An 18,624-nucleotide genomic window follows, 5' to 3' on the forward strand; every position below is an offset into this window, starting at 1 on the left:
GGTCTCTTGAAAACAAGGGGATATTAAAAGTCTCTTGAGATAAAAGCTATGAGAGAAATGTAGGAAATCAAGCATATTATTTATGCCAGAAAGATAAAAGTACAGAACATCTGCAGAAAGCCTTGTTTGGATTTTGCTATTACTGTCAGTTCTAGAGAGAAAGGACCAGCTTTTACACATAAATAAGTAGTTTGGGTTTTTTTTCCTGCCTTCTACAGAAGACTGAGCAAATAATGAACTCAGTGTTTTATCTAACAAAACCTAGACAAAAATATTTATGCAAAATATTGTTAAAACTAACACTACTTTGTTGCAATTCACTGATTTGTCTGGTGATTTTAACTTGAGACTGAGTTTTTCCTTGTTTCAGTCTGAACTAAGGCAGTGGTTTTAGAAGTCTCTCTGTCAGGGGTTCCTACATTCTTTTTAAACAACCAGAAACTTTTGGAGAATGATTATGTTGGAAGTTACTGACCATGTTGGAAGGCAATATAAGTTGGACTGATGGGTGAAGCTACCAGTGGATAATAGCGTAGGAGGTCTTTTTAGAAAAACTCACTTGCTGGGGAGAAGAGGGGAAAAAAGAAATCTTTGGATGATTTTACGGAGGGGATTAGTCAGAAAATAGAAACCAGAATGGTTGACCAGATGTTTTTGATGTCATGGAATTTCCAGACACGCGTGACTAAATATGATTTGAACTGGGGAGCGGTGCTCAGTGATGTGAGAAGTTCTCTATCATATGATTAGCTGTTTTATCCTTCTTTGTATTAGCCTGTTGTCTTTGCTGGTGTCTTCTCTCTGGTATTCAGTGACAGGATGCATGGGAATGGTTCAAAGCTGCGCCAGGGGAGGTTTAGACTAGACATTAGGAAGCATGTCTTTACGAAGAGGGTTGGTCGAACACTGGAACAGGCTTCCCAGAGAGGTGGTTGATGCCCCAAGCCTGTCAGTGTTTAAGAGGCATTTGGGCAATGCCCTTAATAATGTACTTTAACTTTTGGTCAGCCCTGAAGTGGTCAGGCAGTTGGACTAGATGACCATTATAGGTCCTTTCCAACTGAAATGGTTTGGGTTGGTTCGATTCTATTCTATTCAGTTTGGTTCGGTTCAGTTCTGTTTTATTCTATTCGGTTCTATTCTCAGTCTTCCCTGCTCTGCCTGTCTTCCTTCCTTGCTTGAAATCAGTACGTTTGTGTGGATGAATACAGCAAGATCCTGTCTAGAGAAGTGGTACTAGTTGCTGAAATAACAAAGTCGAAAGGTGAGGGTTAAAAGATATTTATCTTATCAAGCAGTGGAATATAACACTTTCTGATATTGTTTAGCATGGCAAGTAGGCTACAGTCTGAATGAGAGAGAGGGTATTACTGCGTTCAGAGAATGGCTTTTGCAGCAGGGTAGGTAACAGGTTGGACTTAAATATGAGGAGCAGGAGTATAATTTGGATGTAGCTATTCATGGATCTGGCCCCGACTCTGTCACCAAAAAGTGTTATAAGGCATACCTTGGAAATGCCAATTTATCTCTAGCCAACTATCTCTATAGTCTCAATAACTGGCTCACATACCACTGTCTGTATTTGTTTGGATGTGTCCCATTCCTCCTAGCTAACTCTGTTTATTTGGGCAGAAAGTATTCTCAAAATTACTGCTAAATTACTTTTCTGTCCAGTTCACTCTTTGCTTCTGAGGGAAGGAGAGAGAAATCTCTTATTTTTTTCCTTCTCTAAAACAATTACAAGGTCTCTGACAGTCAGACTGGGAGTCTCCTTGGTGTGGTTGTCATCTCAGACAGGTAAGGACTACCACAACAGTTCTGAAAAGAAATAGCACCTTTGCTGTTGACTGGCTGACTGGTTAATATTTTATTTTTCTCTTTATCTCCACAATTAACATTGCACTCAGTGTTGTTTGTCACTTTGCATTATCATTGTACTACCCTGAGGAGTCGCCTTTCCTGATGAAATCGAAGCTGATTATGCAGTTCATGCTTGGACCAGATTTGCTTTATGAAGCATTAATTAAATGAATGTAGTATTTGTGGTGTATCTTCTTTCCGTGCTGTGTCACTGAAAAGAAAAAAAGGAGACTGGAAAATATTATATCTTTAGAGTGAAAGGACAGATAGCTCCTCCTCCCCTTTTTCACTAAATAGTTTAAATTAGTTGTAAAAATGAAAAAAAAACTTTACATTTTAAAAGCCATTTATTTGTTTGAAAAATTAAAATTATTTAAGTGCTTCAGAGTGAAGAAATGATTGAATTTCAGTAGAATTGTTTGCTGTCCTGTGATAACTTACATAAAATATTACTGCAGTACATGTAATTATAGTTGGGTATCTAAATTTGAGCTGTTAATTATCTTTAGCTAGCAATTTCATGGAGGATAATCATATTTCCTTCGGTTGAAAGTGAACATTTAAAGTTATGGATGAGCTACCAGCCACAGGTTTTTGGCAGTAATTGCTGCTACTCCCCAATTTCCAAGATAAATATCTTAATTAACAGCTGTATGGCAGTGTCTGTCTGAAATATTTCATCCTCTTAAAGAAGAATCCAGGGAAATAAGGAATGGATTTCTTAGATACGCAAGGAAAAAAAAAATCTCCTGTGGGTTTGTTGGCTTCTTAATTCAAATTGTAAGTGTACTCAGGAATGGTTGTGTTTAGTTCTCTTACCTCTCCTCTGATGTATTTACCTCTCAGTACTCAGTAACAAAGGCGGAATTAATGAGGGGCTTGTGAGATGACCTCTTTAATGTTTAGTTTTCCAGCTCTGATAGTAAATAAACTCTTGCTTGTCTGTTTGACGTTCAGATTATGTATGTCTCAAGCATACCTCTAAAAGACTTTAATATTTTCCTGCATTTTAAAAAATAGGGGGTTTTAATACATTATATCATATCAGTGTACTGATTCCCCACTGATGTTTTATCCTACCTGACAAACATGTTCTGTATCATTTAACACAATAACTTTTTTTTTAATGGTAGTATATGGTAATATATTTTCTCCTTTTCTTTTTTTCTGCATGATTAAAGAGAATAATCCCAGTTCTATTGTGTACTCCAAAATGGATAGCAACTTTATTTTTGCTATCTTCAGAGGATCTAGACTGGGTTGGAAACGAAGATACCCACTTTCCAGTCCATGATTCTCTCGAGTTATTTACAAGTCCGGAGCCCAGCATTGACCTCAGTGATGGTTTAATGCAGCTGTGCAGCCGCTCTCCTCTTGGTGTCCTGGTTCACTTTGCCACTTAAAGTGTGGTTGAAGAAGGCTTCATATCGCCTGCCTTTTTTTTCCCCCAAAACTCCTCCTCTTTACGTAAAACTCCCAATGATAAGTTCCTCTTACAAATGGTGCATAGATCAGGCTTCATTGCTTTGCACTTTGCAGGGTAGCAGGAATAAATAACATTTTCCTATGCCTGCTGGGTCTCACAGCATGAAAAGAGAAGCAGAGATCTTATAACCCGTACTGCTCTGGCTGTGCATAGTCTTGGGGTTTCCTTAGTTTCTTTCTGAAGTATTTAGGGAGATTATTTGCAGGAGTGCTAACACTAGTCTGATCCAGCAAACTCCTTGATGCCTGCCATGCTGTGCCGTGTGTTTGACAGAAGCATTCCTATCCTCCACTGTAAAAAGTTCCTGTCCATCAAGGTGCTCTTCAGCATGTCTTTTAACTGTGTTTTACATGCTAATCTGTATGCTTGGGCCAATATGCTTCAAAGAAATTTTAAATTAAATGCACATCCCTGAAAGAATGATACAAATACTTGGCATGATGAATGGGAAGACAAGTAGTTGAGCAGGATGTGATCTGGTATCAAGGATGCCTCTGATGGCATATGTATGGCAAAGCAGGAAGCAAGAAGTTACCCTGATCCACTGTGTGGGATTTGGTATTTTCCAATGTTGAACCGGAGAGAAAAAATTGCTCTTGACAAGGAATTACTTGTTGTTAGATATCTCATAAATCCCCCGGTGACAATAATTTGTATTAAAGTTGGAGAGCTGATGAGCTAAACCTTGTGGATAGATACTGTATTTATGCTAAGGTCTAGCAGAAAGATACCTTTATTCTCTGGTTATTGATAGTTGACAGAGTTGTAGCTGTTTAATTAGTACTGACCTGTTGGAATTAACCTGGCAACTCTTATCTCAGTATTAATTTTTTTTTTTCTCAAGAAACTAGAGATGTAGTATCGGGACTTTATTTCATAAAGGTGTGCACATCTGATCAAGCAAAAAAAAAAAGTTCAGTCAGCACTTGGTATTCCTGATGCCTCTAAGGAGAAGAGTGCGTTAGGCAGGGACCACGCTAGAGCAGCACCATCATGGGTGTGGTCAAGGACCAGTTGCATCCTGACGTCATTCTGTCCTAGGTTTAAACCTGGTTCAGGTTCGTTAGTTGGACCTGACTTCACCAAGTGTAGTTGAGAAGCATGAGATCTTTGCAGTAAGTAAAGAGTAAACAAAAAACATACCTTGCAGAGAGAGAAATCTTTCTAGTCTGATATGGTTGTATGATGAGGGCTGAGTTTACACGACAGTCTCTTGTAGCTTTTGTTAATGCTAAGGCTGCTTTGATTAGTGCACAAGTGCTGACCCCTCATCTCCAAAGTAATACCAGTATCTAAGCCCCTTTAGGCTTGTCTTTACTGTGTTCTCAGAGAACAGGGATTTGTTCAAGGTTTCTGTTCACAGAAAGGGCAAAGCAGGCTATGGAACAGGTTCACTTTTAGGACTTTTTGTAAATGGCATCATTAACTGAAGAGATCAGAACTTAGTTCTCATTTTTTGGTAGCAATGAGATGCATCCTGAGACCACCTTAGATATTCCAGGTGTAATGAGGTATCTTGAAAGGTGCATGAAAATAAAATATGTCAGAAAAAATAAAAAAGGTTCACGAGAATTCCCTGTGACAGTCCTGCAAAAACAACTTAATGAGTAATACTCTGGTTACTTGCTTTTCAGATAATGTAGGTCTATTTTTGTTCTAACATGTCTCTATCTCCAGTATCTCCTTTTTGTTTCACAAGTCCCTGCATACACTTGTAATTTGTGATGTGCTTTTCATGTTGCTTCTGCTGAACTGTCTTTCTTTGTGAAAAGAAATTAATAAAGCTCAGCCAAAGGGAAGGTGATTGACTGTCCCACTTGGAGGAGAAAAAAAAAAAGGTTGCCTGTGATAATAAGCTCAAAATGTTCTCTGGGACTTCTATAAAATCCTCTTTGAATTGAATTTCAGCATTAAAATTTATGCATCCATTTAGTATCTTACCTTTTTTCCTGAAGGAAAAATAAATATTTCAGTCTTTGAACAGTGTGAAACTGAAAACATTAACCAGTAGCCCTAGCTAAAATTGTGGTAGGCTGCTATGCATTCCCGGTGATGAATAGTATGTGTTTGCATTTGGAAAACATACAGTAATCACTGCAAGTATACAGCATTGCAGACAAAGAGATGGATCATTTTCTCTGATTGTTACAGAGACTATTTGAAGGGTTATTTTGCAGATTCATAATTTGTTGCCATTTTAAGTTGAGGATTTTTTCTTCAGCTCAGACTTCTTAGTGTAAAGAAGACGTGTATGGCGTGCTTAGCACAGCATCCGTTAAAACTTGAGAAGCTGAAGATCCTCACGGGGTAGTTTAGTTTTCAGAAAACACTCACAAAAGCAATTACATTTTTAATGAACAATTTATTGGGGGTGCTTTAGATCAGATTCTTGGTTACACTTTCTCAATTTATGCATTTCAACTTGGTAATCAGTTTGGTCTGTATGGGTTTTCAAACTCACCTAAATCCCCTGTCTGGAGAGAATCAGATGTCAGGGTGGGGTCTGCAGTGTCTCCAGATGCTGTCATTGTCTGTGTTTCTTCTGTGAACACTTTTTATTTAAAGGAGGTGATAGAAACAAACTAAAAGATTGACTCTAATATAGTTTTATTTATTCCAGTAATGATAATGCTCAGAGGAAGCTGGTTTTTGACATGCTTCAAGTACCATTATGGTATAGTCTTAAAACATGCCTTCCAGTATAAGTTCCAGATACCCCAGCTACACAAAACAGGGTGAAAGGCACACTCTTAAGTTGGTAATTCCTAAACTGTTAGGATGTAAATGTCAAAGCAACATTTCCTTATCTTCACACAGACATCTACAGTTATCCAGTTAGTTCTGAAAACCTATTCAGTTGGGGTTTTTTTTCCACTCTTCCTTTTTTTTTTTTTTTTTTTTTTTTTTTTTTTTAATGGTCTGCTGCTTGCTTACTCATCAGATCTGTAGGGCTTGGACCTGGTACCTTGACAGGGTGCCATTATCCCCTTCAAGGTTTTCCATGGTGGTGAGGTTCTGCGCCCTTTGATCCATTTGAAGGATGAGGGCTTAGTACATGAACTCCTTGGGTAGATGATGTGCCAGGTTTTCACAGAACACATGGCTTGTCTCAGGAGAGGTTTTCCTGTGTTCAGCAACTTGTAGCATCAGGACTTTGATTTGAGTTAGCTACAGCAATTGTTTAAAATATCTAATTTCTTTATACAGTGTGTTTCACTCATTCCTTTCTCCTCATCCAACGCTTAAAATAAATTAAATGTTTGTATCTATCATTTGCATGAACATCTATCTTGAGTTAACCTTGTTTTAAACTAAATTGACTGATTTTTCTTATTTCATTTGTGTCAATGTCTCCAAAGAGGGCTGGTTGGTAAAAATTCCTAGGAAATGCCAGTAATCCTAACTACAAGTCTGTGTGAACTGAACACCTACTCTATAGTTTGGGCAATATTTCTTTAAGCCTGGTAAATTGCTCAGCAATTGTAGATTGCCTGAAAATGAAGCCACAAAGCACTTGACGCTTCTGCCTGGAAATACTGTCTTCAGATTTCAGTTCATCATCTAAAGAGCTGAAAATAATAACCTGAGGTGGAAATGGAAATAGGAAAATAAAACTAATTTTAGAGAGAAAGTCTTTGAAAGTATTCATTCCAGAATTGCAGTTGATATTGAACGTCCAAGACAGATTTAGTTTTGCTCACTCCGTTTACTCAGCTGGCAGATGGAATGATGCAGACATGTCCTGTTGTCGCTGTGTTGGATAAGTTTATACATGGTTCTAGATCCAAAGGTCTGTAAAATGGGGAACCTCTATCTGCTCACGCAGATGCCAATGTGTAGTGTCAGCCATGAAAAAAACAACAACAATAAAGAGTTACAGGTCGTTGATACAAAAGACAATGCCACAGAAGTTATCTAGTGCAACTGGAAGAGCCCAAAAGAGAGCAGAATTGTCTCTTGTCCTGTTCCAGTGGCTAATCTAACAAATGTGTGAGGCACAAGTCTACACTGGAAAGAAGAAATGTTTATTTGTTGTTTGAAGTGTGTCAGTCTAAGTACTAAGAGTTGGAGAGGATGTTTGGAAAGGGGAGGTGGGTATTCCAGTTTTCTGAGATATGTTGCCAGGATCATGGATTAATTCTTTTTCTGTGGTGGCCATAGACTGTTTCTGTGCAAGGCATGCTGCTCTTCAGAAAATACGTTCATTTCAAGAACACTATGACATAGAAATTTCAGAAGAAATGATTTCTTCTTGTCCAGTAGATAGTCTGAAAGGCAAAGCAAGTTTCTATGACTCCTAAAGGTCTGTACACAAGGAAGTAATCCAGTCTGCAAGAAATCTTTTATTTATTCAGGATTGTTTGTTATATTTTAAAGCTTGCTTCCCACTGTCTTCTGACAAGCATGGGATCAGCACTCATTGAAAAAGCTTCTAGGAAACAATATATACTACTTGATATACTAGTTTGATGACTGATCAGCATTCTATCTTGCTCTGCCACATCCAGTCTCAAGAAGTGATTGATTTGTGTGTTTGAAGACGAAATGCAAATCTTCAGTAGTTGCATTCACACAGCTGTGCGGTATAAACTTATGAAACCACTCCATTGTACTGTCAGCTAAAATTGACCATCCTGTAGGTTTATCAGCAGAACACAAAGTAATTACTTTATCATGTCTAGTGTTTGGGAACATGGGGAGAAGGGCATCTGAAAAGCCCTAGCAGGAAATCAGAAAAAAAGATACATACCTGACCTGACACTGATGGTGATTTTCCCATTAAATTCAGTGATAGCAGAATCAGAACAGAATTATGTGTTATGAATGTGACCTGTTACCTCCTGAAGAGGTGTTTAGATATCACAAAGATAAACACCAAAGAGGTGTTTAGATATCACAAAGATAAAATTATTTATAATTTTGCTGTCTGTGGTTTATGTGCTTATGTTCTGATTGATGGCTGCAGTCAGGAGCAAAATTAAGTATGACATTTGTGGAGAAAATAGAATATGTGTTTCACAGAGCTATCCATCAGCCACAGCACAAATTTTCCTACAGCAAAAAAAAAAAAAAAGAAGTTAAAATGTTTTGGGATTTTTTGTGTTTGTTTGTTTGTTTTGTAATTAAAAATGCATATTTGGAAAAGAAAAAGTCTATCCAGTATCTCTCTGGAAGGTGAACAGCTGCAAGAGGAAAAGTTCAGTACAGAAACTTGGTGCCTGAGTTCTGTCGTCACTGCCAGCTGTGCATGTTCTGTAGAAACAGGTTAATGGAACCTAAAAATCTGATTTTAAATGTGACTCAATTGCACTACAAACTGACTGAATACTTTTCTGCTTTGAATTGTATCTTTCTAGAACAGCACATCTTTCCTGATTTTTAGACCTGAAGGTTAAACATGAAAGAGCTTTTGTGACTCAAGTTAAAAAAATTACCTAAATGTTTAATTTAATGTGCAAATAACATCAGGAATTCTTTCCACAGCCAGCATCTCCACCAGAGGAAAAAGGTAAATTGATAAAGGAAAAAAAAAAAAAATAAATTGCTATTGGACAGGTGAATATCTAGAGGTACCACAGTATTTGCAGACATGTCAGGTTACGTGAAAGCTGAGTATCCATGAGAAGGAAGATTATTTGCCTTACAGTGGTCACTTGCCTGATTACTTGCATTGCTACATAGGTAACACCACTGCTGTGGAGAACACATGTACGTCATGGATCTTGTGGGAGACTACCTGTTTTCATTCAGCCCCCAAAGAACTGTGTTTTTTTTAAAGTTTGTAAGGTTATGATTGCTTTATTAAAAAACAAAAAAAAAACCAAACAAAAAAACCAAACCAAAACCCAAACCACAAGAAAACCAAACCAAAAAAACTCTCTACCTAGGCAATTTGCTACATCCCTTTAAAATACTAAGTTATAACAGCATTATCTGTATGGTTACATAGGAATCACCATTGAAATTGTGAAACTCTGTTAATTTTTTTGCAGCTGTATCTTCTCAACTTACCTTAGCTTCTAATGTCACCCTAGAAAGTCCCAAGAATTCTCTGCAGTAAGAGAATCTTGCTGTCAGATCTTAAAGGATAATATCATGCAGTGTTAATGACAAAATACTGTAATTATGTGTTTTTCTTTCAGTTGCATTTTCAGGCCTTGGCTTTACCACCTTCTACTTAGCTGGAAAGTTGCACTGCTTCACAGAAAATGGCCGAGGGAAGAGCTGGCGGCTTTGTGCAGCAATTCTCCCACTCTACTGTGCCATGATGATTGCCCTGTCACGAATGTGTGATTACAAACATCACTGGCAAGGTGAGCTATGGAGATACCTTTTTGTTCTTTATTTCTTTCTTTATTTATTTTTTATTTAGCCTTGTATTTCTTTAACCTTTTTTTCTCCTTGAAATCACGAGTTACAACATGATAGTATGCTATAGATTTTCCTTGTTCCTGGACTGATGCTGAGGGTTTAAATGTCTGAAAATAGTGCCATTCTGTATTTTTATATACATAACGTATGTCATCATATTTATGTACAAATCTACATCAGTGGCTTTTTTGCATCATCTTTTTTTTACAAATGTACACCAGTGCCATAGCTGTCGTGGATGGACCAGCTGTAGGCTGGATCTGGCCCGTCAGAGTAGCTCTGTCATGTGGCCTAGTCCTTGCCTCCTGCTTTTCTAGGTACCTGCTGGATACCTGTTGGGTACGTGAGTGATTGCTGATACGTGGTTGCACGTGCATTAGACTAGACTGAAGCACCTGTGTGTAGCTAGTCACTGCAAAGATGCGCTCATTCATTTGTCTACATCCTGGTCATTTGATGCACATGACATAATGCATCGTTTTCCATTCAAATCAAAGTATATTGGTCATGAAGTGCATTTGTGAACCTTCCTTGAGAAGTATAGAAACATTAGATACCAATATACATAGGACAGGTTGTAATAGATTCTGCCAACACTGAAAAACCTCTCTGCAAAGTTTGATATTCTCTGTTCTCTAAATTTTTTCTGGCCAAGGTAGTAGTTGGTCCCAGGGTCAGTTCTGTGCTTTCTAAGCTCAGATCCTACTTAAGGAAGAGAAATATTTCATCTTCTCTTTGCATCCTATTAAAAATTATTTTCCATAGCTTTGGGCTGCAAATACTGTGAGGCTGATATTTTGTTATACTGACTAGATATTAACGTGGTGGATTCAGTATGGTGCCATACATGTGCTACTGATGCATACTCATTAGTTTGTAACTGCAAATAAATGCTGAATGTATTCAAATGAATGAGTAGGTCACTGAAGCAGCATGCAGCATCTTTCCCGATCATAAAGCACATCCACAAAGCTGGAGAAACATGCCCTACAGTCTTAAATCTTACCTTTGTGAGGGAGTGACAGTTTTTGACAGAATGAGAAATGGCTTGTAAGACAGCAGCATTTGATATGTAGGTGAGTTGTATAAAATCTTTGCTCTTGGATGAACCTGCATCTTTAAAAGTCTACGTATCATGAACAACAGGGGATACTCTTAAGTGGAACATCGACTATCTGAGGGATGCTTAATCCTCATCTCTTTTTCATTTACTTATTGTTTCTAGTGGAAACGTTGCATCTTCATCTCCTGTGAGCATTCTTATGTAAATGAAGCATTGTTATAATACAATGTAACTAGAGCAGATGCCTTTCAGGAGGTTTCTTAGTGAGGTTGCATTAACTAGCACTGACTGTCATAGCTTCAGGGCTATGCCACAGGATCCTCTCTTCCCTCAGGTGTAGGCACTTTTGGAGTCCAACACCATGCAGACCAGCTGCATCTGTCACAGGAAGGCTGTTGTCTCAGAGTCCTTTAAAATTCAGGTGTGAGACGTAACTGATATAGAAGGCTATGCTATTTATTAATTACACACTACATTATTAAGTTACCATTCTAGGACTTTGTTCTGTTCAGTCAGGACTGTATCACGCCTTACCCTCCCACAGTCAGTCTTTCAGACATGGACCTGGTGGAGACTCTGGCAGGTTGTCCACATGGCTTCCCTCCGGCATCCACAGGTCAGTTCACTACTGTCTGTCAGCATCTGCACTTCCACTGTCAGAAAATCCTACTACCTATTAGTTCTTTTACCATTTCTTGACCTGCTTTTTGCCACCTTTGTACCTGCCTTTCTTAGCTCATGTTTCCTCCCAAGTAAACCAGCCTGTAATTGCTTTTTCCCATTTATCCCCATATCCCTATCAGAAATACCAGACTCGGCATTTCTAATACTGTTACGTAGGTCATCTTGGCTTTATGTGGTATTGCTGGTATGGTAATGCTGGCCTGGCAAATTATACTCCCCTCAAGGTCCTGAGTCTTCCTTTCAATTATCTGGTTCATACTGGTTATGTATTGTTTACCTAACACGCATCATTCTGTTGGTTCCTCTACATAGTTTCAATTAAGTACAGCATATCTCTGTCCCACTGGACAGAGCACTTTCTTATCTCATATAGCAGTCAGCATACCAGAGCAAGACTCATCCATGCTTTTTCTTGCTCTGGTTTTTGTGTTTGTGCAGCGTCCTGTTCTCCCCTAGCTGCTAAACCACCAACCATTAGCTGTGACATATTCTTTAAGGAGTCCCCTGATTTCCTGCAGATATTTTGTCTTCTAACGGGGCTCCTGACTCTTCTTTGCTCACCGATGCTCAGAGTCACAGAGAGCCTCCAGCACAGAGCTGCTGGAGGTGAGGCGCGTGCCTCGCCGGGCTGGCAGGTGGGACAGAGACAGTTACAAATCTCACGCTCGATGTGTGATGCTTTGCTGAGTTGAACTCTGTTAAACAGAGAGAAGAGTGTGAATGAATGTGGATGGGGGTGTACAGGTTTACACTCAAGTTGTGAACACATGTTTACAGCGTGTACTATCTCTTGCCAAGAGTAAGAATTTTTTATGTACTGAAACATGTGCTATGAGGCAGATTATTATGATGTGTTTTATATATGATAGAGGAAAACTACACCCAAGAGGTTATGACTGTGCCCATTACAGCAGCTCACATTTTTGTCTTTGAAATTTAAGGAGATGGAGCTGAAAATGCAGCTCTTGCCAAGGTAAGAACAATGCTAGTAGACATCATTCCGCAAGTGACCTGTGCTTTTACCTGAAAGAACTGCCTTCTTGAGGGAGAGACTAGTTCACTCTGCAACATACAGCACAGAAGCTCAGGCCTTATCTTTTATACTTAGCAGAGTCAACTAATTGTGTTAAATTACTTATGGTAGCTTTGTGATAGAGTCTTAACTATACTGTGGGGAATGAACAAGGACAATCACTATAATGTCCAAGACTTAACATACTTTAGGTGATAGATGCAGTGGAGTATCCTTACATTTAAAAGCCATTGAGTGGGCTTAGAATATTAATATTATGAGTGCTTAATGAGCTCCCTTCAGTTTGGCTAGAGAATGTAGTATTCAAGATCTTAGTGTTGGTGAATATTAGGATATTTCATTATGACTTCTGGATGTATTGACTGATTTTAAGTCCCTAGATCTCTGTACAGGCTTATAACTCTGAAAATGTTAATTTACTCATTAAATAAGTAGAATTTTTTTATGAAAAAAGTAGAGATAAATGAAAACTGAAAGCATATTCTTTTTCCTTTATGGGCAAAGGAAAAAAAAAATAGGGGGGAGCTGTGGCTATCATGAACTCAAACAAAACACAGAATTGTTATCTTCACAAACAGGAGTTAAAATAGCTGCCTGTGTGTTTGCTCATTACCCCAAGTCAAGGTCAGTAAGCTAGAAATCTTTGGCATAAATCATGTAGTGAATTTGTATTACTGTGGTGCCCAAACTGAGGCCCAGAGCTGCATAATTTGTGTATAAGTGTTTTGAAAGAAATGGGGGCATTGTCGTTGTTCTAATATAGACTAGACTGACAAACTAGAGCATTTAATCTGTATTTAAGTATTATAGACAAAAACAACTTGTATGGATTTACCCTTCTTTGTTGTTAAACTAAATGATTCACCATTTCTATTACACTGTGGTTTCTTTGTAAGTGGAAGTAAAATATGGAAACACAGGTATATGCAGATTATGTGGTGCTTGGTAAGTCTTGTTAAAATAAAACATGGTGTCAAGTCGTATTCTAGGCCGTGTCATTTTTGTGTTCAAATTTGAGGCTTTCAAAGTCACTGTGATTTTCAGTGAAATTTTGCTCTTGTTGCTTGGAAATGAAACACAAGATCAGGCAAATATATTGGTATGAGGCAGAGAGAACTTGGCCACAGAATGGATCCTCTTGCCCTTCAGGTACTATGCAGTTCCTATGGAAAACTTAAAATTGCGCATGTGTGAGAGCTGCAAATATCTCATACAATGGCCTTTTTAAATCTTATTTTATTTTCTGGTAGGAGTATGGGATAGTAAAGAGCAAAGAAAGATATTCAAAAGGTGTTAAAGCAGTTAATAGCCATGCTTAGTCTTTGACCTTCCAGGTGCTTTTAGAAAGAATTCACCCAGCTTGAAATTGTTCTTGACAGCTGTCTTTCTCAGAGGCTTTTCAGGAGCTGCAAGTGAAATGCATTGTTCTAGTGGCCCGCTTCCTGAAGGAAGATAATTTTTCATTTTATATCCTGCGTGCTCCCTGACTGCATTGGAGAACGCCTGCCGGAATATAACAGAGTAGATCTGGCACTTTAGCTGCCATTTTTCCTGGGGGTACCTGGGCAGAGACAAGGAGCAGACTGTTATCAGTGCAATAGCTCGAGGTGGACCTGTCAGCGGGAGAGCTCTGGACGCTGTAAACCGCGTAGTTCAGCTGTATTGTTCATAACTAGAAAACCTTGTTGTGGTCATTGTAAATGAGAATGCAAACCGGGAGCCATGATTTACCTGACCTACCTACAAATGTTGGTCAACGATGAGCTGGAACATCATGAATGTTTAATGCCCCATGGAGGCTGTTCTGCCCCCTTGTTCATCTCCTGAAACATAGCCAACCATCTACATTTTGGGTATTCAAAATGTTGGAGATGTCCCCAACAAAATACTGATTTTGTGTCCTATGTGATTGTGATATTTGGCTCCAAATTCTTTATGAAAATTTGAAGTTCACATTTTCTGGGTTAAACACTTCCAGGTCAACCCAATGTCTTCTATTTACAGTTGTCACTACTGGCTAACCTTTCCATGGTAACATGCTTTGGTTTTGTTGCTTTTCTTACCTAGATGCTTTCGTTGGAGGGATCATTGGCCTCATTTTTGCTTATATTTGCTACAGACAACACTACCCTCCTTTGGGTAATACAGCTTGTCATAAATCTTACGTCAGCCTGCTAGATCAGAACGCTGTGAAGAAAGAAGAGAGACCTACAGCAGATAACGCTACTGGCCTGCCTCTAGAGGGAATAACTGAAGGTCCCGTATGACTTTAAGAAATGTGCAGAATGAACTTTTAGCCTTCTCACATTTCCTCCAAACTAGTCTCTTAACACAATGTTTCTTACTGTACATGTTTTTTCCTTTGTTTCTTTCCTTTTTATAAAGAGAAATTAAATATTTTATTTTTAATTCCATAATATCATCATACTTTTAAAGTTAAATTGTCAGTTCATATTGACTTGCTGAATTATCTGTTTTCAGTCTACTGCAAGCAGATAGACTCTTGAGGGAAGAGGAAAGAACATTAATAAAAATAATCCTATGTGGAGAACGGTTAAGAGAGTAATTTTAAGATAATGTGGTTGAGGATATAGTAGACCTGGAAACAGATTTTCTGAAGTACCGAGTGTTTCCCAGAAAGTTCTGGTCATCTTCAGCACTCATTGGTTTTGGTGGGTGGTGAGTATACACAGCATTTTTCATCAGATGTTCAGACTCTGTTGTGGCCAGCCATTTCTTTATGTAATTTGATAAGTTAAGGCATCATCCTTATGTTTATCTTGTTGCCTTCTAACATTAAAAAAAATCTCCACATGCTTGTAAACTTTGTATTAATTGTCAAGTTTTGACGATGTCAATGTGAGCTACTAATGATCAAGCAGCCGAAAGGTAGGAGTTAAGTGCTTGTAAGAGCCAAGCCTCGTGCATTAGTAGTTTCACAGGATGATTCTAACATTCAAGGAATTCCACACTGTTAAAATTATCAGCTTACAATATATGTTCATAGGATGGATTAGAAACTTGATATTACATCATTACCAATTTTTGGAGAGCTCTTACAGTAATTATCGTCAAAACAAAATTAAAGATGAGAACACCCATGGCATTCAACAAGCTGAAGTCTTCAAATTTTTAAAAATCCTAAAACTGTGAGGATAAAGAAACACAATGTTTTCTGTGAATTTCGGTGTGTCATGTTCATTCTTGTGTAGTGACTCACTGCAGCATTAGTGATCTAAAGAAATGCAAAGATTTTCATTTGTGACTTTTGGGTGCACAATCATGAATGCTTGTGGTGGTCTCCAGCACTGTAACATATCCAGAGGAATGCTGGAGACAGTTTTCCACTAGACCCATTCCACGTTTTGATCATGTTCTTGAGCATGGTGTTTGCGAAGGTTGGCTTGGTACCTGAATGGAAACTCACCTGAATCAGACCACTGCTGGTATGGAGATTACTAAGTGTATGACTTTAGTTAATTTATTACTGGTGGGATCCTGTTTTGTTATGTATGCACTATGCAGTATACATCACATTCCTGTGAAATAATGTACCTTTGGATGGCAGAATGTCAGATTCCAGATTTTTTTTTTTTCTTAGATATCCTATGAAAATGCAGGCAAATATTCCACATCTTGGCAATTGAACATTTCTCAGCCCGAGCCACTGGTTAAAGCGATCAAGATAACGTTGATCAACGACCATTATTACGGTGCTTTAGACTGGAAGAGACTGCTGCCATAGTTACAATTTATGTGTTCCTGTTGGAATATGTATTGGCCTTGTAGGCATTTTGTGATTCTAACAGCTCAATGTCTTTATGTAAGGCTTGTAATTTACTTTTCTCAAAGGTAAGCTTTGTAGATTTTTTTTGAGAAGAGCTGCTTCCTGATTGGCAACACTTGAATTTTTATAGAAAGCAAGTAAATCGGAATCCCTTTAAAAAGAAATGTAATAATTGTGTGCAAGAGGATGCAACCTTACTATGTATAAACTCATATGATATTTGGAAATAACTATAAATAGGAAATTATATTAAAAACAGAATGTAATAGACATAAACCCATTAGGGTTCTGTAGAAATTAGGCCTGATCTACTTGTAAAACTGATACCAATTTGACTGCGTCAGTTAGAGGTAGGATTTTTTACAGACAGTTACAGTATTCTGAGCTCTAGAATAGAGACAGTTACCCAAATGTAACTGGTTTTGCTGGTGTATGTATGTGAGTTCACAAAACTAGCATCAGCAAAGCAAAATTATTCTGGCATTGCATTTGCACTGGATTTGGCAGAACAGTCCTCTAGTGTAATTAAGGTCTTATTCTAGAAATCCACACAGTTTAGTGGAGCTTTACTCTTTCTACAAAGTTTTTAAACCATCTTACAGAATTCTGTAACAGGGATATAATTTTCTATTATTTCATATGGGAGGATTAATGACAGCCCTAGAGTAAGGGTGTTGCGTTTTACATTGTATAGGGCTTACCCATTAGCTTTTTCTTTTAGCAGGAACCCTAGTCTTCCAGGTTATATGCAAATGTTAAAAAAAAAATCTTAAGTCAAAATTAGCAGTTTAATACAGATACATAGAGCATTTTGCATGTTTTTCTATAGATCTGGCTGATTCTCAAAAATGAGTGGGGCCTCCTAACTGTGCTGTACACATTCCCAGTATTTTAATGGCTTTTGATACAAACAAGCTATCTTCTTTGGGATGGGGAAAGCTTGTACAGCCCTCAAATGAGGAGTGGTTGTTAAAAGACTGGAATATGAAGCGTAATGAAGCATAAATACTTGCATGGCAAGAGTAATTGGTGAACTTTTCAAAGCAGTTAAGAATATATTTTAATGAGAATAATTAAATTGGAAGTCACAAAGTTGACAATGTAAAGCTTTGATTAAAATGTAATTAAAATTAGGAAAGACTTAATGAAGTGAAACTTGTGGAGGGATCTGTATGTGCTCTAATTAGCAGTGCGAAGTCAGTGTAGGGAAGGCATTTTTGTGGATCAATGTATTTTAATCTCATGCTTTCTCAATGTGAAGGAAATGTAATGTTGTAACGCACCAATAAAACAACACATGAATGTTGGTTTGTACATCTGTGTTATCATTTTTTTTTGAGAGAAATAAAAGTTACCGAGTTAGTTTCATTAATAAACCATGTGGAGTATTACAAAAAACAAGGCCTACAAAACACGAGGCTACGTCATTGATAAACAACTGATACCACAGCCTTCCTCTTTATGTGATAGCCAAAATACGCTATCCAAATTTCATCCAGGAAAATATACAGTGTAAGTTTGCAAGGATGAAGTTTTGAAATACTTAACCACCTAAACTGCAACAGGTCCCTTCCATCTGTCAAATTCCGTATCTCAAATAATACTGGGAGTGCCCAGTATTATTGTCTAACCACAAATGTGGTTAGACTAGAAAAGGATAAGAAAATCTAATCTAACACAGCAGAAATATCCTGAAACCAAGAGAAGAGTAAGATTGTGAACCAGTCAGCAAAATGTCCCCACAGTGAATGTGTATCTCATGAAAGGTGTTAGGAATAGAGCTAGAGTGCTTATGCTTATTCATTCCCAGATTTTGTTGTGTGCAATTTAGTCTGATTTGGTCATCTATTATTTCCCTGTGCATACAGCAAGTTCTTTCTATTTATTTTGATATGAGAACCTCATTTTCCTTCTTTCATTCCATGGCAAAAACTACTGTGCTATGGATTGGGGAGAAAAAAAAATAGTGCCTTATTTTTGTTTTGTGGTACTAAAATTCCATTGACTTCAGTGGAACTGCTCTGCATCACTAAGCACATCACATCCAGGAGGCAGAATAAAGCCATCACATAGTTTTTTCTCACACTGTTACATTTTTACGAGTATAAACACTGCTATATTGCACGGCGTTACTTCACAATAGCACTCTTATCAAAGCAAAATTTGAGATTTTGGTCTTCTGTCATTGCAGGTGGGATCTTCCTTCCAGTAAACTTTTACCAACTTAAAGGTGGAAAGGAGATCCTGTAGTTCCTTACCAGACACACATGATATTGCAGTAGTTGGCTTGTTATGGGTGTGCTCTAAACCAAGTTTTCGGGCTTGTGTGCCTGAACATT

General features: G+C 38.0%; 1 protein-coding gene across 1 annotated transcript in view; it reads left to right on the forward strand.

Moving 5' to 3' along the window:
- PLPP4 (phospholipid phosphatase 4) overlaps window positions 1-17,599 on the forward strand; it is a 58,835-nt gene extending 41,236 nt beyond the window's left edge. The window contains exons 6-7 of the mRNA XM_086752619.1: window positions 9,490-9,660; window positions 14,566-17,599. Of these exons, the coding sequence (XP_086608745.1) occupies window positions 9,490-9,660; window positions 14,566-14,765 (371 nt within the window). The 3' untranslated portion in view covers window positions 14,766-17,599. The remainder of the gene's footprint in view (window positions 1-9,489; window positions 9,661-14,565) is intronic.
- Window positions 17,600-18,624: the final 1,025 nt, after the last annotated feature.

Source organism: Chlamydotis macqueenii, chromosome 7 (genome assembly GCF_036417535.1).
Source record: "Chlamydotis macqueenii isolate bChlMac1 chromosome 7, bChlMac1.mat, whole genome shotgun sequence".
NCBI lineage: Eukaryota > Metazoa > Chordata > Aves > Otidiformes > Otididae > Chlamydotis > Chlamydotis macqueenii.